At 34.7% G+C, this 24,933-nt stretch overlaps 2 protein-coding genes across 5 annotated transcripts in view; one reads left to right on the forward strand and one right to left on the reverse strand.

The window, feature by feature from the left end:
* The window catches only part of LOC128858315 (mucin-17), a 109,689-nt gene that overhangs the window by 69,379 nt on the left and 15,377 nt on the right, over positions 1–24,933 (reverse strand). The window lies entirely within an intron of this gene.
* LOC128858318 (uncharacterized) overlaps positions 1–24,933 on the forward strand; it is a 69,628-nt gene that overhangs the window by 29,863 nt on the left and 14,832 nt on the right. For all 4 annotated transcript variants that reach the window (XM_054094484.1, XM_054094485.1, XM_054094487.1 and 1 more), the window contains exons 2-4: positions 16,603–18,269; positions 20,220–20,437; positions 20,548–20,700. In XM_054094484.1, the coding sequence (XP_053950459.1) occupies positions 16,718–18,269; positions 20,220–20,437; positions 20,548–20,700 (1,923 nt within the window). In that variant the 5' untranslated portion in view covers positions 16,603–16,717. The remainder of the gene's footprint in view (positions 1–16,602; positions 18,270–20,219; positions 20,438–20,547; positions 20,701–24,933) is intronic.

Here is a 24,933-nt window from a genome sequence, read left to right on the forward strand (position 1 = left end):
TTTTGAAGCGTTTGTTGCATCGCATTCGTCGAATTCGCCCTGAATACCGCGAAGGAGGAAGCTGGCGCTTATTGCATGATTATGCACCATCTCTCAATCACTCACCGTATTCGCCTGATATGGTTCCCTGGCTTCTACTATTCGGAAAATTGCATTTAGCCATTAAAGGAAAACGTTTTACGTCAGTAGAGGCCATCTAAAAGGCTTGTTCCGACATCCTGAAGGACATTCCGGTCAATGACCTGAAACAATCTTTCGAAAAGCTTTTATCGAGGCCAAAGGGGATTATTTTGAATAAATAAACTTGAGGTTATCAGAACAAAGCTCCTGTCGTTTCTATTTTATCTCAGTCTTGTTTGTTTTGGACTTCTCCTTGTACATCGCTTCCGATTAGCAGGTGGGTTTTATGAGACACTTTTTGCTATTGCCAAACGAAGCATGACCGCTAGATTAGAAAAAACCGTTTCTATCATTTCATGTTTCGTGTCCACAGTAAACAATGAACCCGTGACGCACCGAATGATATTCACGCCCAAGCCCACATATACTACTTACATCCTCTGGCGGTCGCATAACTCTAGCGGTCGCAATTAACAAATTCACTTTTTATGAAAAAGTTACGACTATAAATAGAAGCATGATGTATGTATGTATGTACATATAAAAATGTATCCAAATGTGTGGAATGTTTATTAAATTTATTAATTTCGCTAATTTGGCCATTTTTAACGCCTCTCTCCCTGAAGCATTTTTCTTATACTACTAAATAGTAGTAATTATGAATTTCATATATATATACTTTTGCTAATGAGTTGCACATGTTTGGGAGATAATTACTATGTAATAAGAACGTGTGGCATATGTAGTAAAGATACATATTTACGCAGTGTTATCCAGAGTTTGTTAACTAAATTTAGGCTGAAAAAGTCCTAGATAAACATAAACCCAAGCCATTCAACGTCTCATCGACCTCAAAGTCGAACTGGGTAACTTGAAATGATTATTAATTTTACACCACCTTGTATATATTTTTTTGTTTTAATACAAACTTGCTCTTGGGAATTTCGAGACAGAGAATTTATTTATTATTGATAACTATTTTTTATTTAATGAATCCCAAGATGGCGCTACAAAACTACTTTTTGCAATTTTTTGAGATTGTTTTAAGAAAAATTACTGTTAATAATCTAGAGGACTGGTGTCGGATTATTATTATTTTTTTTTTAACAGTTGAAACTTTCCATATTATGCTAGAGGTAAGCAAACAACATGGCGACTGCCGTAGCCAAATGGATTGGTGAATTCGGAGAACGTAGGTTCGAATCTCCGTAAAACAACAAAATGAAGAAAAATTGTTTTTCTAATAGCGCCCCTCGGCATGTATTTTTGCCATGAAAAAGCTTCTCCGGCTCTTCTGCCATTCGGAGTCGGCTTAAAACTTAAGGTCCCTCTATTTATAGAACAACATCAAGACGCACGCCAAAAATAGGAGGAGGAGCTTTGCCAAACACCCAAAAAGGGTGCAAGCGTCAATTATACATATAAACATACAACATTTTCCTTTAAAATTATCCAAATTTTAAAAAACTTTCTTTCGCATTAATTTTTTTTATTTAATATTATTTTGTGCTCTCTGAATCCTTACACCGTTTTTATTCTTTTCTTTTTGTTTTATTAATTGAAATCAATTTTATTTTATACTTTTTAATTGCAAATAAAATAAAAAATTTCTGTACGAAAAAGCAACATAATATTACTAACTGCATTTATAAAATTTTCCTTTTTTCTTTTTTTTAAATTTTTATAATAAGAATTTTGTTTCTACTAAAATTTGAGCTAAATATGCAACAGAAGTTATGTGTATTCGAGTACTCTGTGTTCGAAAAAAATAGAAGGTCAAATAATATAAAAATTTGACTGTACTCATATCTTAATTTTTGCATTGCCAGCGATAGGTTTGCGAAATAAGCACCAAAAGCGGCGCCTGTGTGTCAGTGCTGTATTAGCCGCAAATGCTATTTGATGGTCAAGGTTATAAACCATTTCAGTAATGTATTCTACACATCATTCCACGTCATTTGCTGCAAGAGTGCTAGTATGCAGAAATGATCACAAGCTCTTCTTTTTGTTGGATAAAAAAAAAGATTCATAGCGATATGAGTTAACAAGGGCATAGTAAATTGAAAACTTTGAAGCCGTTTTTCGCAATATTTTGGTGTTTGTGTTTTTTTTGAAATAGTGACAAACGTGACGACCAAGGCTGAAGGAGACACCCAATTTAAATACAGTGAAATTCCCCATTACGGACAGTCCTTATAACCGGACAGCTCCAATAACCGGACAAATTTTGGGCACACAGGTTTTTCATTCATTTTTTCATACAAATATCATCCTAATAAACGGACACTCTAATAACCGGACGCGGACAAAGTATTTCAAACCATTTTCATAAAAAAATTTCTCATAAACGGACAAAATTCAAAAATATCACAAGCAAGCTTTGTTGTTCATTATAAAAATGAAATAGGTGATTTCCCTTTTAACGTATGTACTCATTCAAGTCCTGTGTTTTAAATTAAAAGTAGTTTTCCATTCAGTTTGTTAAGTCAGTCGCATGCGAATGGTTGCGTTCAAAGATTTTCTCCAAATGAATCAAAATGTTTTCACTGAGGACAACAATATAGAAGTTCAATTTGACCAACAAGATGATACTATGGACATAAGTGATTCAGAAAATGGATTTTCAGAAGAAATAAGTGAGCCTATAACATCATATGATGAGGCTTTGAAACTTGTTGCGGGCTTGAAACAATATGCAAAAAATGACTATGTAGCTTTTCAGCACATTAATAATATCGAGAGTCTCTTTGAAAATGAACATTTTAAATTAAAGCAATCAAGCATTACCTAATTTTTTCAATCAAGCTAGTATTGAAATGTAAAGACTTGTACAATGTACTTAATCGGTATATGTACATATATGTAATACTAAAGTATGCAAATATTCTTTACTTCCAAAAATTTCTTAAATAAACTATGTACAATACAATTTATATGTGTGGTATATATTTTGTGACTTCATCCCTTATAAGCGGACATCTCCCATAGCCGGACAAAAACACTGCGACGGTGAGTGTCCGGTTATAAGGAATTTCACTGTATATAGCATCTAATAAAAGGTTTCTTCTATTCGCCATTTCCCCCTCGCTATCTCTATGCTCGATTAACAAAGCAACAATAAAGTTATCGAGTAAGATACGCCGCTAGCGAGTATGGCTATCGCTCATTACACGCACTGCCTTACCAGCACATGTAATTTAAGGCAGCTCTCTTCGCGCATTGTCGACATATGCTCATTTGTACCAGTTGCTTCATCTATTCGCCACTTGCTAAGTCTTGGCGAGAAGAAGAGGTCCAAAGATAAATTATTTTTCTATTGAAGCAGAGAAAATAGTATATTTCTCAAAGGCATTGAAAACTGCAGAAATCTCTATTTGTAAGAAAATAAACTAAACACCAAAATCACAGATAGGAAACGAAGCTTCACCGAGTTCTGTCAAGCTTGTTACATATGCGCCACCTCATTACCGTTAGTATTATTTAATTTTTTTTTTTTGGTAGCTCACGCAGCTTCGAGGGCCAACAGTATGTCAAACTTGCGTGGCTTAAAAAATCCACTTTTTATTATTACTCTTATTATTATTATTACTATTGCTGTAGTTGTTATTGTTATTATTGCGAGGGGGAGTTTTTTTGTCTCCGGAAATGCCATTGCTTCGACGACAGCTTTGATGATGCGTTAGGCGTTTTAAAACTCCTCATCCGCAAAAACAAACATTATTATTAATTCATATCATGGAATTGATTTTTTCTAGAATTTGGATTAGTACCTTCGTATTTTTTTTGATAAAAACCCGTAAATCTTACAAGCAATTTCAACACTGGAAAGAAATATTGGAATAGGCACAGGCGTAATAAGAAACTAATTAACAAATCAATATTAGAACAATATTAATCCGCCTTTCACATAATTTAGCAAATAACATTCATCAATTACTATTGATTTTAATACTATCCAATCAAGTAATCATAATTTTATGCTCGATTATTAATTCATAAAAACTACTTACTTCGCATGCATGAGAAACCGAATCACAGTTACGGCTGAGACATGACATCATAGTATTATAACTCCGAATTAGTTAGATTCATACAGAATAATCGCATTAAACTCACATTTGTAAATTTTATTATTCTATCTGATGACCATTAATGCCAATTAGACGAATACAAATTGCGCAACCCTTGGTAAAGGGGGTTAAAAGTTAGCAATCAAACGAAATTTATTCAAATTTAAATAATTTTGGCATTATACTTATGCATGAATAACACGTGTGTATGTATACAGGTGCATATGATTACATATGTACGTGTGTGTAGAGACAGAAGAACAATTTGCTGCTTAGAAGATAATGATCAGCATAACAAATGTCTGCTGACACGACGAACTCGGATGTGGTCGCTATTGCCGAACGTGACGAGCATGACGCGAATGAGAGCAGCGTAATTACATTTGAATGAACGAATTTTGTTTAGTATTGATATTGAATTTTTTTACGATTATTATTCTTAATTCTATAATTTTTCTATAGTTTTATTTCCTTTGCAGCTAATCTTAAACACCATTTATATGCTTTACTATAAGGCCGGTCGTTTGTCGATAAGAGTTGTCTGACTGGTGCGCTCGCCTTCCTGAATAATGAATATTTAATGAGGATTTGATGATGGCACATAAGTATACAAAATGAAATGAAAAGTATAAATCTCGTAAAAAATTCTGAGCAATGAAAAAATTTAAATAAATAGAAATCTTATACCCGTATCAAATTAAAACTGAAGTGTGCAAATATAATATAATAGAAACGAATCGAATTAAAATTTTTTTGTTTTATTTATTTCTGTGCTGAGCACAACTCAACTCGTGTGGTGTGAAACGCATATTGCTTGCATGCTTGTTTGAATGTCAATTGGTTTTTTTTTTTAACCGTGCGCACTAGTACGAGTACCCTGGAGTAATAAAGCGTGGCTCAGTTAAAATGTGTGCGCTTAGAAACGCCAATGATTTCTGAACCAAAACTAAGATTTCGGAAGTTTTTATCTTGAAAGAAATGATATTTATTTATGCTTTAATAATCGTGTGGCAAAGAATGTATAGTTTCTTGTTGTGCAAAAATGGTCGAGATTGTTTTCTAATTCACTACATTAGACTTTGAACATCCACTTTAATAACTTATGCAGCATATTTTAATCGTTTACCTTTAAAACACGTGCCCCTTTCTTTAACCTGATTTTATAATTGAGCAAGATTTCTCCATAGAGAGAGCTTAATTTATGTTTTAATGATCACATCTGTTTCATTAACCAAGTACCATTTCATGCTTGAGGTGAAATGTGTGTGATCAGGTCAGGCCAAAATTTGACTAGTGATCTATGATGCTGAATGACAGGTAGCAACCGCTTCTAGAGATACTCTTTAGAGCAAATTTCTGATGTCATTTCTAACCACAGCTGCATACTGCTTGTCAGATCATTACTTTTTCTAAATTGATCTCATATTTTGTATTTAAATTTTGATGAGGCATGTCCATGTTTATTTTCCAGGTAGACTTTTTTGCCAGGAAGTTGGATAAAATCTAGTTTCACATATGTTTCGTCATCCATAAAAAAATAGCCGTTAAATTTAGTTATGCTTTGTTGTAAAGCAGTGCAGCAGGTTTTTTCTACAAGAATCTGTTTATCAAAACGATTTGAATATTTGGTGGCACAATAAGATCATAGTCCGCCATGTTTTATAACGTGGTTCTCATAACGATTGTTTGCAACAGTATAAAATAATCGATGTAGATATAGACTTACGTATGTATGTAAGAAAAACATTCAGAGAGATGAAAGGGCTATTTTACAATTAATCCAAAATTTAAACCAAATTGAAACAAAAATACCACGTAAGAAATTGCGGCAAATATATCGAGAACAAAAAAATTTCGAAAAATAAAACTTTTGAAGAACAAAATGGGAGAAAAATGAGAGAACTTCTTAACTAAATAAATAAAATAAAATATCGCACCATCAATGCTTAACAAGTATCGTGGAGCCCAAGTTGGTACAGCCGCTCAACTATATAGTTCTAATATCTTATTTTATATAGTACGCAAGTAGTAAATTAATAAATTTTATAAGAATTATGATATAATTAATAAAACTTCACTTTTATTTCACAAAAAAAGGATTTTATTTGGAAATACACAGACTTTTGCCAGAATAGGGGTAATTTCGAGCCCATTCTTAAAGCGGTATTTTCCAAAAACGAAAAAAAAAATTTTTTTTCAAAATAATTTCTAGCACTAAAATATGTGCCGAGTATATAAAGTACGGTTCCGCCCGAATTTAGAACCCTACTCTACTTCTTTTAAATCCTTTCTTTTATTATTTAATTTTTATGGCTTAATTTTTTTATTCAGTTCATCATTTTATGAAATTTCATATTATGTTTTACTTGGCAAGTGCATCCAATGAAAATTGGTCAGTTGAGCGATAGAAATAAAATCGAAAATTAATTAATTTTGCACAATTTTTAATATAAAAGCATTACGTTTATTTCTTTCAAAGCTCTCGTCATGTCTACGTGACATGAGCTTAGAGGGTCGAGGATTAGGGTGCAAAATCTCTGATAAACAAGAGTTAAGACATGCTACTACATTTCACACGATGAAGCAAGAAAATAATGAATCAGTCGATTCCGACCAAATTCTTTTCAGGCGCAATGAGTACTACAATAAAATATTATTTTATTATATAAATATAAAGTACATAATCATATATATATATACATATATATATATGTATAAACTATTATTTTATTGTATAAATATAAAATATATCTATACATAAAATATTATTCATAGTACATAAATCATAAGGCTAATGCAGATGGCTAAACTTTTACATACTGCCGTAGATCTGTTAGTTCAGCAAATAGTAGTAACAGAGAAGACTTAAATACTGTTACTTGTATTCATGGTATTTTAAAGCTAATAAAAGAGTGAAACCGGAAACTTTTAATTTAAAGCTTCATTGTTAAGTAACAAGAGAAAATAATGACCACACCAGACAAAATTTTAATTGCAAAACTAAGTATTTGAATTACTCTTTTGATTCTTTCAGATTAGTCTAAATTTGTGTCGAAATGGTTTCTATTCTCACCGTTTATAACATATATTTAAAGACAATACCTATTTCTGGTTATATGGTAATTTTTTGCTTTTTACTCAATTCTCAATCTCTGGGAATATTTATGTATTTTTGCATTAAAGGGAACATTTCCACTTTAGTCAAGTTGATTCTAATACCACGTCGATTGCATCAGCCCATTGTATATTAAAATATGCAACTGGTGGAGTGACATATGTATATGTATAATATCAGTTTACCTACCACTTTAATACGTTTTACGAAAGTGTGTATTTACGATAAAGTTCCGCAGCAAAGAAGAAAGGATAAAGCACCGTCCGATAAATATATATAACAATAATAATTATGATGTGATAATAATAGGACTTGACGTATACGTCTCATCTAACTGTGAGATGCTTTTTCTAAAGAAAAAATGCGATTGGAAATTTTGTCATTTACCATTGTCTACGGAAACGCAGAAGGTGAGCAAATCGAGGACCTACTACCCGTATGTCACGCAAACTATTCTAGACTACGACGTTTACCCTGTACACTATATTAAACTACATATATAATGTGCATATGTATATATTTATTAGGATGCCCCAAAAAATTGTGTTTATGCTACCACCTAAATATGTTCTATGTATGACCAAAAAATTGGACACTAATTTTTTATTTTTCATTGTTTTTTATAATAGGTATTTACCCATGCCGCTAACGCTTTGAAAATGACCACTGACTCTGCGCTTTACTAATGTTGTCTAAACAATTATACCCTACGCTTTATTAAAAACCAAAATAATTTAAACTATTTCACAGGGAGCGTGAAAACCCTCCAAGATTAAAAAATAAATGTTAAAAAATAATAAAAAAAATATTAATATCCTTTTTTATTATTTTTGCTTTAATTTTTAATAACAAAATGATTTACTATTATTATGTTGTTTTAAATGTTTTTTACATAGTTTAAACAACGAATTGTTGATATATAATAACATTTTTATCTTACCTAGAAAGTTGTAGTTTAAAAATAAATAATTTAAGTTTTTTTTCTTTAAATCAATGATATTTTCAAAGCATTGGCGGCAAGCGTAAATTTTAAATTAAAAATAAAGAAAAAAAATTGGTGTCAATTTTTTTGTTATAGAACAAAATGATGGGGTGGCATCAAAAACAAAAGATAAAAATAAAAAAAAATAAAAACAAATAAAATAAAAAATAATAAATAAAAAAAAACAAATAAAATAAAAAATAAGAATAATAAAATAAAAAAATAATAATAATAAAATAAAAAAAAAATAAATAAAATAAAAAAATTCAAAATAAATAAAATTTAAAATAAATAAAATATTTACGTTAAATTACATACTACATTTCTAAGTAAGCAGCGACTATCTTTTTAATAGCCACTTGCAAAAAGTTTATTTCATTTTATGGTCTTAACAAAGTTAATTTTAATTAAAAGACGTTAATTTTAGGTAACTAAAGAAAACAACTGTTTTAACTACTTATGTAGATCGACAATTGTGGAAATCATACAACTAGTCACACCTCAGCCGCTGGTCACGAATCGCGACTTTGGTATGCCAACTACAATAAAAATGCGATATACCTGTTTATTTAAATTGTTTCTTTTATAAACAAATGCATATTTAATTCACTTAATATGAACGCAACAACACACCAAGGTCAAAGCAAAAGAAAGCCGGTTGCAGCGTTGTGTGCAGCTCAGCTGCTAATTAACAGCCGCTGGCTAACAGCTGCTGATTGTCGGCTTGCTAAGCCACTACAGATAACAGCAATATGTAGTAGCAGCAGCAGCAGTTTGGCAGATGTAATGAATTTATTATGCTGTTATTTTTAACAGTTCTTTTTTATTAAAGTAATAAATTAGCGAGAAATGCTCTCTGAGCGACAGTAGCAATTGTTGATTTATTGTTTGGCTTGCTTAATGTTGGTTCGTATTTTATTGTTTTGATGAATACATATGTATGTATGTACTTATACATATGTATTCTTGCAGCTATGCAGTATTTATTGTTTTTTTTTCCGGAAACCTGCAAGGTGTATTCGTTAGATAGTTTTTATGCAGTGTCGTTTTAAAACCAAGAAAATAAAGATTTTGTATGTTATGTACAAAAGGATTTGCATATAGAATTAATAAATTACCTCTTTTCTTATGATAGGATTAAATTATATTGATTTAAATAATTCACAAATACGTTTTGAAGTGAATAATTCATTGTTTGAGCATTCTGTGAACTTTCAAATTTTCAGCAAATTATTCCACAGAATTAATAAAACCTTATCATACAAAGAAAAAATTTATGAAAATTGTTGCCATAAAGAAAAATGCATGATAATGAAAAATGATAAAATTATTCTCGAAACATTTAAACAACTACCAATTTTTCAAATAATATTATGGTCAAAACTGTATTGGCATAAAACTGTAGATCCCTCCTTTTTGGTGGGGTAATATTAAGACGCGCACCACAAATGGGGCAGGAGCTCGGCCAACTGCCCATCAAAGGGTGTAAGCGCCAATTTACTTATATATACTTATATATATACCTTTTATTAGTTAAGGTGCACGCCGAAAGATTTTGCAGATAAAGCGAAAAGCATTTTCGCATTGGTGGAACTGTCTGTATATGAGTAAATATAGTTACTACTTGTCTACTATATGAGTAAATATACATAGTTATTTTTCAATAGTATGGTATCACGGATTTATGCTTACCGGCAACCAACTCAACTTAACGTAAATGAATTTCGAGCATAGAAAAAGGCTTATCTTGTTCGCTAGTGTAGCTTATAGCAGTAAAAAATTATTGCCGAAAAAATCAAATATGCTAGCGTCCTAATTTGATTGTTATTTTACATAAGTATGTGCAGACATATTAACGTACACATAAAGTAGATAGATGGCTTCTCCAAACTGTGTCAACTGAAACAGGTTTATTTTGTGTTATTAACAAACAAACCATAAAAATTGGCAGGCAGTTTTGCCGGCTGTCGGTAATCAATCATTCAAACTATCGGCGCAACATGAAAAGTAAACAAATCTCACCACAATAGTTATCAAAAAGTTTGTAGACAGAGGAGCGCCCAGATATTCGCATTAACAGCGTGAATGTTTCACAAAATCTTTCGGATGGTGCGCATGTGTGCGTGTGTGTATATTCATCATATGAAGCAGATAAATTGACAGTTGTCACACTTTTAGCAATTTTTAAAATTAAATCTTTGTAAATAATGCGTCTAGCGAATTAAGTGGGTTTCCACTCTTCATGCGAGATTAGGTAAAATTATTTAAAAAGAAGAAAGGCGAGTGTTTCAACTAAACACTCACACATGCAGTCGGGCGTGGCAAGGAAAGTGATCTTTCAACTCATTTTGCTGTCAAAAAATTTCACTTTCCCAAATGAACACCAGAAAGGTAACTTGGAAAATTGCAATTTTCCGCAACCAATTGTGGAAATAAAACATTTGCATAGTCGGATTGCAATAATCGGCAAACTAAATATTTTGGAAAATAACTAAAATTAATGCTGCCTAAACATTCGGGTATTTGGCGATTTAATGTTGAATATTAATAATTCGGCTGTAAAATATGAAAATACGATTAACAACTTTGTTTCTGAAAATAAATATTTAGTAAATGTGATTTGGTATATTTCTTATATGGTTTATACAAATTTTAGCATCGAAGTATGATGTATATATGTAACACACTATATTCTTTATCGAATAGTTATTCTTTTTACATTTTGTTTTTGTTGTTAACTTTTATGGTGCGTATCTAAATTTTGTTATAAAAATATAAAATGGGGTAAAATGCTCAGTGAAACTATTTATTCTACGCTGATTGTCATAAGCATAGATGTACAAATGTATATACGTTTACAAAATGTGGCGCAAAATGAATCTCCCTAACGAAAAATGTATAATTTTTGCACATGGCGTCGTAAGTCAGTCAAGACACTTGCGAACTAGACAGCTGCAATATACAAACAGACAAGCAATGGAGCACATGGAGGTCAAAGTAAAGATTTACATCACACAAAATAAATTTTTATTTTATTTAGTAAAAAAGTTATTCAAAAACAAAATTGGAAGATTAATTTTATGCCACCTACCAGTTTATGTTTCGATAAGTTATCGTCCTTTTTCAAATATAGTGAAAATAAAAATGAACTTTCTTGTGTCTCGCCACGCAAACTGTGATGCATAGCACGGATTTTCTAAAATAGTCTCCCAAAATTTCTCAGGAAGCTGCTACTCTATGGTCCAGTGAATTTGGTAGAATCAGAATCAGCTGTTTTTTTTTAATTTTTTGCTTACGAATAACTTTTTTCGCTATATTCTCTTTTCTATTATCTTAACTTAACTTTTCATTTTGTTTACAAATCCTGCTATTATGACACTCTCTTTTTAGTTCTCTCATCCACCTCGTCAACAATTATGTCAAAGCAAATTTACGCTTTTCCGCCACTTTAATTTGAAGAATCTTGTATTCTATCATTCTTGGGTTCATATGCAAGCATTTACATATTTTTAACAAATTGCAATATATATCCCATTTCCTACGCGGAACTTCCGCAATCTCTAGGCTTCTACTCATATAGCTTTGCGCCAACTTTTATGATTAATCTTCCCTAAATTCCACACTCAATCTCTACTTGAAGACATATTATTTCAAGAAATTCTCTGAATACAAGTATTTAAGTACATATAAACAGCTGGTACTCATTCTTACGTGTAACAACATATCAAAACAAAAATGGAATTTCACAAAAATATTTCTAAAGCAGCCAAGTTGAACGAAGAAATAACAAATGTACAAACAGGGTGACCAGGTACATATGTCTGTATTGCTATTACAGTATTAATATACTGGACACACACACCAAAAGGCAATGGCGCTGTTTTTACAGTCATTGTTGCCGGTCTGCTTGCTACTGAGCGCGTTTTAGTAGTATGCGTTTGTTACATTCAAATTCAAATGTTCAAATTGATTTGGATGGTCAAGGTTAGATAAAGCGTTATGGTATGCTAAGATATTGTTTTATGCTACGGCTGAATGCAGAACAATTGCTGGCGGCTAGCGCTGCCAACGTGTGAGTATTTTGATTTAAACAAAGCAACAATATTTCAAACGCATTAAATTGGAATATCTTGAGGCTTAATCGGGGCCACTTCATTTTGGAGCAGTAACAGTCCATGCTAAATCCCCAACAACTGCTTTTAACTATCTCGTTTTAGATGGCAAAGTCTTCGGTTGTCGGAATTGCCATATTTTTCAAGATCAGAAAACTCAAAACTTCCCAGGGAAGCCCAGCTCCCATTTCCTTGACATGCTTCGCTCAGCTTGATGGTGCGTCAAAGAAAATTCTTTTGTCTTTCTTCGAGGAAAGCACAATTCATTCGATTAATTGTTGCGGGTAGCATTGATTTGCCGTCGGTATAGCATAAGTTAAAGCCGCAGCTTGCGTTGCGTAGAAACTAGAAACTAGTGAACTAAATTTAGTCCAAAACATAAACACAGGGCGCTGTTTCAGTTCGAAAGCTTATAAAGGGTTTTTCAATAAGGGCGGGTAGATGTTGAAATGGAATAAAATGGTGTTTGCTGTGTGGCACGTAGCGCCGTCCTGCTGGGACCACATGTCCTCTAGGTCCATATGGTTCAATATGGGCCATAAGAAATTGGAAGGGCCACCACGTCTACCGAAAAATGGGCGCAATGCGCGCAACGTTTGCGTTAATGAACACTCATTTTGATAATAAAGTTTTATCATTTGAACGTGCTGCTCAATCGTGTAACTAGCCATGATGATTTGACATAAACAACTGAATAATAAACAAAATATTTGACTGATGTCACCAAAACAAAATGTCTGCCACAGGGCGCCAAAATCGACCCGCACCAATTGAAAAACCCTTTACATTTATAGCCAGTAATTTCCGGTTTCATAAGTATGCCGTTGGCTAGCACTTTACTCTATACACTATATCCACTATAAAGCGTTTGAAAGGTGGCATACATATTTGCTAAAAGAAAGGTGACAAAATAACCTTTGGCAGGATAGCGATTACATACAAAACAATAACACACTAGTTACCTTAAGAAAAAAGAATTGAGGTAGTACTGAAAAGCGCCACGCCGGCGATGCACTGCAACAGCTGCTTATAATGTTGAAAAGTATTGGCGCAGGGGGCATAATGGAAATCAGCTCGCAGAAGAGTTCCGTTCTTCCAACACAAGAGCTTATTTAAAAATATGTACTCTTATATCTGTTCCAAATTCTTTGGTTTAGTTTTCATTATCTGTCTTTCAGAAGATATAAAGTCAAAATAATAGGGACCGTAAGATCAAGACTTTACATTTCGTGACTCGATAAAAGCTCAAAATGAAGAGCCAGTGCCTCAAGGAACTCACAGCTTTGCACCAAAAATAGCGATAGGAAACGTCTGTACAAATGTGGTGGATTGTCTAACTTGAACTTCTTTGACAAGAAAATTACATTTATTGGAACAGTTCGTTAAAAACGAAATTGTTGGGTTTCGTTAAATGGGCGCGTTAATAGAACTTTGAACGAATTGAGAGTCACTCCACAAGGTACCGATCAAATGGGACACATCAAAGTGGAAATAAACCAATAAAATCGTTTGAGAACGAGTATTGATTGGTAAGCCAAGTGTGGTTAGCTTTATTGGAATGATAATTAACATTAAAAATGAAGGCGCATTCATTAAAGGTGATGGCACCAGACCAACAACAACGTTTTTTGCTTTAGAATTTCACGACAAAAGAAAGTATAAAAGAAAGAGAAAGAGAAAAATAAAAAGAAAAGGACGAACTGCGGTGAACAGCCGGCATGCAGTTGGACTTAGAAGCATACGACGATTGAGCGAATCGAACGGCTTTTCGTCATTTAATTTTGTACTGGTATCCTAATGTACACGGCGAAAGAAAACAAAGCGAACACCCCAAATCGGCTGGTCTATTGATACAAACTTTAATAGATTCGCCTTGAGAAAGATAGCCTGCATAAAATTGACGCAGGCTCTTTCGAAATACCCCCCTTTCTTTTTGGTAGTTGAGTCAATTTTTTGCCTGAAAATCTTTTAGATGATCGTGGCGGAATATGACTGAATGGAATAACTGCCTTAAAATGCCTTTTAACATTCCATAAAAAATTAAGAATAAAACTGGCTAATACAATAAGGCATATAACACTACAATACTAAAATACAAAAACACTTCAACGGCCTCACCCGGTATGTGCATATGTGAAACTGGAAAAATATTATAATATACTTACTTACTTACACACATACATATGCCACAGAAATCATGTTAAAAAAACTAGCCGGCTTTGAATTAAACACAAATGTGACCTTTTTGTAAATAAATAAAAATTGCCATAAAACTAGGCAGACAAAGCCTGTAAACATAAATGAGAGATACAGGGGGCGAAATCTATGGTAATTTTAAAAGTAGTAGTAAGGGAAATTAGCAACAATTTTCTACTCCGATTGAGTTGGTATTACAACCCAACATTGGATAATCAAAGTAAAATTTGCTTGCATACAAACTCCTAAATCATACCAACAAACGTGTTAGACTTTCCGTTAGGCAAGGTGGGAAACGAATGGCCTGGGGTAATTTACTTATTATGAATCTAATGCATGAGACAGTAAACAACATTATGCACCAACGCACCGTAGGAACGCTTCATATACAAATTGGTCATATGTAGAAAAAATTGAGGTAGACTACAAATTTAGTAAGTCTCCCTGCTTTGGATTAGTAAAAGGTGTTAATATGAACAAACCCACCCTCAAATACATCCACCTCCCATATAACGGTATTTTTTTTTTGAAATAAGTCCGGGTCAGTAATATTGCAGTTGTATTTTGTGCCACAAGTTTCTTCCTCAATAATGATATTATCGCCTTGGAAGTACTTCCCATCAACTGCAACACACTTATGTCAACGTTTGTTCCAGCTCTCGAAGCATTTTTGGAACTGTATTTTCAGCATAACCATCAAAGCCGTCTTAGATGTTTTCCATTACTTTCTTCCGGCTGCTAAAATGCGGCAATATCTGGTTAATTCGATATCGGGTATTCGGTTCGTTCTTGGTCAAAAATTCACGCATAATGATGCGTTCTCATGGCGCAAATAATTTCTTTTTTGGCGAATTTATTTACGTAAACGTTTCATGACACCCAAATAATAATCCTTATTAACTGAAGGCTTTTTGGATCTCGTCTCGTCTCCAGTAATGATTCGTTTGCTGGATGGTTGGCTTCAGCCTTACAAATCATGTCTTTGGCGATATCAACGCCTAAATCATTATTTACAATGTCCTTAATGGATCCATAAGCAATGTTTAACTCAGCTCTCTGATGATTAATTTCCTACTATTGATCAACTCCTCTTTCACTTTATTGATGTTTTCACCAGTTTTCGATGTCAACGGCCAGTCATCCTCGATCAACTTACGATCTCTTCTGAAGCGTTCATGCCACTCGTAAACGGCAATTTTCTTTAGAGTATCATTACCGAAACACTTTCCCAAGATTTATAAGGTTTCCGCACCATTGTTGTTCGCACCACTCGTTGTTGCAAATTCAAATCCATTTTTAAAATAGTAAAAAATCGATAACACTTGCAGAGGTGGATTTACTCAAGATGGCGTAACTTACAAAGGTTCAGCAATGGCGATAAAATTTTGGTAGGATGTTAATCACAAATGTGGCAACCTAACAAAAAACACATAACTGAAATCAGTTGACTTAGAGCGTCACCTGCCGGTTGTACCGACCTGTTGTGATAAAGGTGGTATGTATGTACATATGTACGTACCTATTTAAAGGCCACTTCATTTTTTTGTGCTTTGTTTTACTTTTTTTTTGTATTTGGTTTTACATATGTATATATTTTTCCCCTTTTTTTTTTGTGTTAGTTTACATATATTTTTCTGTATTTTTCTTTTTTAATTTGTTTACAAACAGTTAATCGCATCTATCAAATTTTATTATTCAAATAAATTAATGGCGCGAAAAACAAAAACCAACACAGTCAAACGGCCACTTTAAAGTGAGCAACAATTTAGACAAAATGAGAAAACGGCTCGCAAAGTATTATTTTGTTCTAAAAAGCTAATGAACCACTCAACTAAAAAGATTCGTATGCAAAAAATAATGCAACAAAAATAGCATTTTTTTATGTTCGTATTTTTATGTCCGCCACTGTGGGTATGCGTACTAATATTTTTTTGCGCAATTGCAGTTATAACTCATAACACAACATTTTTTCAAATTATTATTTTTTTCTTATTTTTCTCTTTTCAGTTTCAAATGACTCTTTGAGTGGAAAGGATGCGTCATTTAGCTGAGTAAAGTTTAAGTAAAAGTAAAGACTTGAAGATAAACTATTAAAAGTGCATAAAACAAAGTTTACGCAAAAATGTTATTCGCCTACGCAAACACACATTTTTTAAGCCGCTTGCGACTACAATCATTCGCAACCATTTTTCTAACATTTGCTATATTTGCGCTACTCATCACTTCCAGTCACCAATCCAGTGCGCCGGATTACGATAGCGAAAGTGTTGGTGGTGGTGAGTTGGGGTTCAATGGCGATGACGGCGGTGGTGGTGGTAGTGGCGCCAATAGCGAAATAACGAGTGGTAATGATGAGATTTATGAAACATCTGTTCTACAGCAGGACATGGATGAGCATGGAAAGCGTAAGAAGCTCTTAGAGGAGATGGACGAGGGCGGTGAGAATGTAGACTCTGTAGCTGCACAAATCTCACAGCCACCACAAAATGAAATGAGTAATGAATCAATGAACATAATACGGGCACAAGCGCGTACTGATGACATGATGACGGACTCTGAGGAGGACGAGATGTTGGACAGCAGCACCTTAATGAATGGTGGCGCAGCAAAGATGCCAATAGCATTGCCACCAACTGTGATGCCCAACTCAATGAACACAATGATACCGGCTTATGTGCGAAAAGGTAAGGCTGAACAGTTTCCACGCACCATAACTAGCGGTAGTGTATCGGTTGAAGAAGCAGACGCAAGCGTCTCGACTTCCGACTATGTGGAAGATGAAGAACACTTGAATGAGAGAACAAAGAAGGCAAATAAAATCAATGCAATCGCAATGAAATTATATCATCCCGCCGAAACGGAAGATAATACGCTGAAGGAACAGCAACTGACACCACCACCATCACAACAACAACAACTACATAAGCAAGTGGCTATGCCGCAACCGCGGAAACAGCATTTACAACCAAATAGCTCAGATGAGGACTATTATGAGGATCCACAAGATAGCCTGGAAAAGCAGCAGTTACATCATAGTAAAGGAGGTGTGGTGCGGCCAATGGCGGGGCCTGCTTTGCCACTCACACCTTCGCCGCCAGTTTCAAAGCCAACACCAACACCAACGCCTGCACAGGCATTATATACGCCGTCCAGTGTTAACCAAGCACAACTACCAAATTTATATATGGCGCGTGCACAACCAGCTGTCGCACAGGCACGTGGCGCCGGTTGGACTACAAATGGCCCATTATTAATGGCCGCCACAGCTACGCCAACAACTGTCGCAATACCTGTATTTGGTGGCGAGAACTCTATCGACGTTAACATGCCTAGCATTGCGGCAACCACCAACTCGGCAATGGCAACAGGTTTCGATACAGAATCGGCGGTAGCTGCTTCACCGACTACAACATTGACACCGACAACAACAATGCCAATAACAACTATACGCCCTGTAGGCAAGCAGGGTAAACAAATAAACATACCACGCCGCCGCAAACTACTGCCACACGAACAATTACGCAACTACATTGAAGATGCCTACATACGGATGCCGCTGGCTGTTATTGTTGATCCATCGGCAGATGCGCTGGAAAAGACGAAGGCGCTGTGGCGTGACGCGCTACGCACAAATCTGAATATAAAAATTGTGTTGGTCTCACTGAATGCCTCAGGTGAGTAAACATAATCGTAAACACATACATGCATACATATGAATTTATAATATATGTAAATAGGCATGTGAACACCACTTATTGTTTGCAAAAACATGTTAAAGTTGAGTGATTGAATGGATGATGATTGTTTGAGTGAGTGATTGCGCCAGATTTTTGTTGCAATATGGAGAGTGGCAGAGTGTAATGGGTTTTAATGGGGTGGTTGGCACGCATCAGGTGCAACGGAGTGAGTTGAGTGTCAGTAATTTCGGAAACACGCGCATGAAATTTTTGATTATGATGTACTTTGCTCAATTATTTTGCTCACAAAGTTAGCTTTTTTGAATAATTTGAAATGTTAAAACTAAGAAAACAAAAGATGAAAATGAAGCAAACAAAAAACTGAAACCAAAAAAAAATTATGATAATTTAAATAAAAAAACCAAACAAAGTTTAACATTAAAAATAAAAAATTCTAATTAAAAATTAAAAAAAAATTCTAATTAAAAAATACAAAAAAATTGCAACTAAAAAAACAAATACAAAAAGATTTAAATGCAAAATAAAAAAGGATTAAACCTAACAAAGACAAAATAAATTAAAAAATTACGGAAATATTTATTAAAAATCATTTAGATTAGTTAATATTGTTTTGGATTAAAATTGGTGAGCCCAATTGACGACAATAAAAAATACCCGCCCAAATGAGATTCAGGAATATAAGCCAAGAGCCGAAAATATCGAAAGACAATAAGTATAGGCCTTAACATCAGAATAATAACCCTTAACGGACGAAAGCCCCGCTACGAGGGCATGAAAAGAATTTAGTTTTCATTCTATTTATTTATCATTGCTGGAGTTTTCTTAACTCGTCTTATAGGCGAGTATTACAAAAAAGGGTTAAGGGTTAAAGGATAATACACAAAGTGGAGCAAAATTAATCATCAAATTTTGCTTTTGAATTAATTTTTACCCAAATAAAAAATAATGATTTTGTCTGACGGAAATCTTTATTTTGGCCTTTACGCGCTCCATTGCTTGTTTGATTGTGAATATTAGTAGTACTGCAGCTGTCTAATTCACAAATATGATTGCCGTACGACGCCTTTTGCAAAAATTATAAATGAAATCTTAAAATGATTAAGATTTGTAGCAGAGTGAGTGATGTGTTCTCCAAACTGCAAGTTCGTTAAAAAAATGTTGTGTAATTTGAAACCCCCCGAAGGTTGTACAAAAACTGCGGGAGGCTTTTTTATGCTGTAACAGCATAAAACATTCTCCATAAATTGTTTGTGGAATACTGCTGCCTTGGACGGACTTTAATCTGTATCATTACGGTAACGTAGAATCGATTGTCAGGGGAACGTCACGGTTTCAGTCGTCGTGGGTGATGGAAGAACGTAACTCAAACCAGTACCAACGACTCGTTGACGATCTGCTTGATAAGAATTTTGCCAACTAAATCTTGCCGACATTTTTTAGTAAGTGGAGGCTTTTGAATCGGTTTAACGCCGAAAACAAATGCATTTGGCGATGTGAGGTTCTCTTCCCGCGGATGCAATGCACCGGGGCACAAGAGCACAGTCTCGGTAGCGAAACTGCAGTAATTAGGTTATAGGATGCTACCTCGCCCAGCATATTTTTGAAATTTTGCCACCTGCGACAATCACCTGTTTACAAATATGAAGAAATGGCTCATCACGAGGATATTTGGGTGTAATAAGATGTTTTCAATTAAACAAATGCCTATTTTGAGACACACCTGGAGAACGTTTGGATGAAGTGTACCGAGCTAAAAGCAGCACTTGTTGAAAAAGAAAACATTTTTTGCCGAATTGAATTAAATTTTTAGTTCCTTATCGGCCCACCCTTGATTCTATACCTGGAAATCTTTGTATACCATATGATAATATACATACATATGTATGTACGCACAATATTTGATTTTACACTTTATTCATTTTCTAGGCATCCCGGCCGCCTATAGCTTCAACAATACGCGGCAATTCCTCGCCGGTTTGAACAGCATCAAAGTACACGACGGTGGTAATTCTTTTGTAGGTATTGTACATGCCTCCGAACTGGTGCCATATGACAGCGCTGTGTTTATATCCACTGCAGTGATACCACCACACACCGAGCTGGTGCAGGATGCAGCTATAACGCTGTTGAAAAAGCGCATTAGGGTTAGTAGAAGGGAATGCTTGGTAAAAAATATATATAATTTAAGTCATCTCATTTCGTAAACAGTTCGAAATTAAAATTAATATTTGATTATTTATTTTGCCAACTACAGCTCTACCTTATCTGGTATGGCGAGCGTTCGGTAAGTGAAAATGAAACGCAGGAGGCTGTGGGAGGCATACTTGGCGAGGTGGCCATACGCTCGGGCGGTGAAGTGCTTCATCTTGTGGGTAGTGAAAACTCGCAAGAGCTGGAGGGGAGCACGGTAAGTGCAAACAAATTCTTTTCTAACAAAATTTTTTTATTTCTACTAACGAGTGATGACAAAAAAATTTGAGTATTCTTAATTTTCTTTAATTTACGCAACGAATCAGTAGGCGTGAATGGGTATTTAGACTTGCTCCGTAGCCTCTGTTGCCAGAAAAAAAATGGTTTTAATAAAGATGCCGTTAAAGCAACGTACCACCCACGAGCTTCACAAATATTTAGCGTTAATCATTTCAAAGTTTCTAGATCTACTTTATACAGAATTCTTAAGGATGAGCGTGAAAAAAATGTGGCGATGGAAAGATTTTGATCATGATTAAATGTGGTATATCTAAAATTAATGGTAAATTCAACAATAAGGATGAAATAAGCCCACGCAACGCCGCCTCATAAATGAATTTCCATCAGAGTTCTATCTGTAAAACGTTAAGAAAACGTCAAGCAAAGTCCTCAAGAAAAGTTAGTTAGCAGCAAATATCTAAAATAAAGTCGCGATGCCAATAGATGATTCGAAATTTCAATAAAAAATCATACATTTTAGATGACGTAAGATATTTTCCACTCAGCAAATCTCAGGTACCTAGATATGTTCGATTTTATACAAATGGCATCAAAACGGCGCTTCAGTGCTACTTGAGGAGTGCCAGACTGGCACTTCAATCAATTTACCCTACAAATGGCATTTCCAAATGGGGCTCTGAAGTGAAGTTGAATTTCAGGCACAAATTTTAACCAAAAGTAATGATTTATATCGGCCGCCCCAGTAGCCGAATGGGCTGCGTAACTACCAGGTTCGAGTCTCCGTGAAGCACCCAAATGAAGGAATGGCAAGCCTCCGAGTGTATTTCTGCCATGAGAAAGCTTCGCATAAAAACAAAAACCATCTGCCGTTCGGAGTCGGCCTAAAACTGTAGATCTCTTCATTTTTGGAAGAACATCAAGACGCACACCACAAATAGGAGGTGGAGCTCAAACTCCCAATAAAGGCTTGGTTAAAGCTAAGTATTATAGCTTTGCAGTGAAGTAAGAAGTATTGCTAAGTACACCAGAAGGAATATTTGACCGGAATTTTTATTTCTTTCTTCAAAAAGTAACATTCTGGTCGTCCCACTAGGCCATTAAAACTCAATAGCTTTTAAATATGCGAAAAGTTAATTTTGTATCAAAAGAGCGGAATCCCACAAGCTGGCCGCAATATCGTCCAATAAAGAATTTCTTCGGAAATTTTAGTTTAAGGGTATACGAGAACAACTGGCGAGCTAAAAATTGTGAAGAACGAACTCAAAAAAAGCTAAAATAGCAAATATATTATTGTAAATTTCTGAGATGCAAATAAACCAAATCCTTTTTACGACGCTCTTAAAAAATTCTAATTTTTGACATCTCCCGTTACAGGTACAGTAAGCTACTCTTATAGCATATTTATTTAATTACTTCCACAGTTCGTTGTTTATTAATTTGTGTAAGAGAAGTGGGCAAATTTATTAATGCTCTTTCTAACTCTTTAAACCACACATTACTGCCCTGACTTGTCTCGACCCGAACGCACATTTAATTGCGGCTTGTAATTACAATTAATCGTAATCGTACAACGCTCGACGCTTAGCGTAGTGAGTTAGTTAGTGTGCACACTTTTTCAAATAGATACAAGTTTGCAAATAAAAGAAATATTTATTAAAACATCATAAAACATAGTGAAAATGGCAGAAAATCACAACAAAAAGCGAAAAAAACTGGTTTAAATGCTAAATACCGCGGTTAACCGATATTGGTATGGCCGACAAGTTATGGCTGTGAATTCGGAAACTTGTGCAGTTTCCACGACAAGCACAAAATAGTTCAATTCAGTGAACAGTGGCACATTTTCATAAAAATCGAGGCAAAGATACAATAATTATATGAAAGCAGTTCTAATATGACAACTAAGGTCATTAGTGCCGAATGAAGTCAATTAAAACAAAAAATTACCTTTTTTAATTTGATTAAACAAATAAATGTTTAATAAAGCGTTTTAAATGGACGTTTAACATTAAAAGAATCAAATCATGTCAGTCATGTCAACAATGGCATGACTAAATAAATAGTTATGCAGGAAATGCTCGTGAAGGTTCATTGCCTACCATCTACGAGTTTCGCTTGAACGAATTGAGCTTTTGCCATCTCAGCAAGCGCTGAGCGATAAGCAGGGTTTGTAAAATCCAAAGATTGTTCCGCTCATTCTGATGGATCATCGGCTGCCATGGGAGCTTCTTAAGCTAACAACTACCTTAACTACCCTGTGTTCCGTCACACTCACATTCCTATAACTTGTCTATTGTCCTATCAACAACCAGGAATGGCAGGGACCTAACTTTTAATTTTGAAATCATTGGATCATCAGCGGGTAGACAAACAATGGCTTATAATACGTTCACATATAAGTATATAATCTACTTTTTCGCGCTTAACTCAAAATCCGTAATTAAAAAGCGCGGTTTCCCATACAAAATTTCTCTCCCAAAATCTGAGATTATAAAATAATCCTAGATAATAATGATACTTTTTGACATACAGCGCTGTGTTTTCTGCGTTATCGATAATTATTATTACGAATGTAAGGAGAAACATCAAAATAAAAACTAAATGAAATGGATGCCGGCAAAGAAAACAGGTCTGTAAACATAATTCTAATAAAATGTTTGTTCAATATTATTAATTATGGATTCATTTTGCAGAAAAAAGCGTGTGTCCATAAACGTTTTGTCCTCTTATTACTTATTATAAAATGTAATATAGAATTTCCCATGCGTATTGCAGCCATAATTTTTTGAAACCTCGCATCGCACCCACCGTCGCATGCGGATTTTCTCCAACTGTTTATTATTAGCAGCCAATTGCGCAATTAAATTAGCTATTCCTTCTCCTTGTATTTTCTTCATATCGTTAGTAATAATTAAAAAAACCAAAAACACCGAAATATTCCACCAAAATAATTTATATGAAGAAAAACCTCTCAAAGCAGTATTGCCAGCTGATTGTCAGTTTTGCAGGTAATCTGCCATATATATGCGAACGGGTAGATTAATTTGGTGGATTTATAGGTGATTAATGCATATGTGAATGTATTATTAGATTACTAAATAAGGACAGATATTATATATTGGACGTATTTTGTTGTTGTAAAGTTCATTGAAACTCATTACTTGGAGGTTTTTGGGATCGCTAAATATATGTATATTTGAATTATATTAAGATTTTTAGAATACGAAATTTATGGATCTAATAGTCCTGAAAATAAACAAAACCTCGATTTGAGATGTTAATAGGACTATGAATAAGTTCGTGCGGTTTTACAACAGATGGCGTAACTTGATTATTATTCCATCGATCCACATTTCCAAACATTCATTGGAGAGCTACTGTCGTAAGGCACAAACGTCAGTATAAGTTTTTTATTTGAAGCGTAAACAACAATATTTTTACCACACTTGAAAATGTCGAATTTCGTGCCAAATAATGTGTTTTTGCGGGGAATTCTTCTTCATTATTTTAATATGAAGAAAAAAGCAGCCGAAAGTCATCGTATCTTGGTGGAAGTTTATGGTGAGCATGCTCTATCTGAGCGAACGTGCCAGAAGTGGTTTGCACGCTTTAAAAGTGGTGATTTTGGCTTGGAAGACGAAGAACGCGAGGGTGCGCCGCCAAAGTTCATGGATACCGAATTGGAGGAATTGCTCGATCAAGATCCGGCTCAAACGCAAGAAGAGGTTGCAAAAACTTTGGGAGTTGATCAATCAACCATTTCCAAACGTTTAAAAGCCATGGGAATGATCCGAAAGGTAGGCCATTGGGTGCCGTATGAATTGAAGCCAAGAGACGTTGAACGCCGTTTTATGGCATGCGAACAACTGCTTCAACGGCACAAAAGAAAGGGTTTTTTGCATCGAATTGTGACTGGCGATGAAAAGTGGGTCCATTACGACAATCCAAAACGTCGGGCAACGTATGGATACCCTGGCCATGCTTCAACATCGACGTCGGCGCAGAATATTCATGGCCTGAAGGTTATGCTGTGTATCTGGTGGGACCAGCTGGGTGTTGTGTATTATGAGCTACTGAAACCGAATGAAACGATTACGGGGGATGTCTACCGACGACAATTGATGCGTTTGAGCCGAGCACTGCGAGAAAAACGGCCGCAATACGCCGATAGACACGACAAAGTTATTTTGCAACATGACAATGCTCGGCC

Source organism: Anastrepha ludens, chromosome 3 (genome assembly GCF_028408465.1).
Source record: "Anastrepha ludens isolate Willacy chromosome 3, idAnaLude1.1, whole genome shotgun sequence".
Classification (NCBI taxonomy): Eukaryota; Metazoa; Arthropoda; class Insecta; order Diptera; family Tephritidae; genus Anastrepha; species Anastrepha ludens.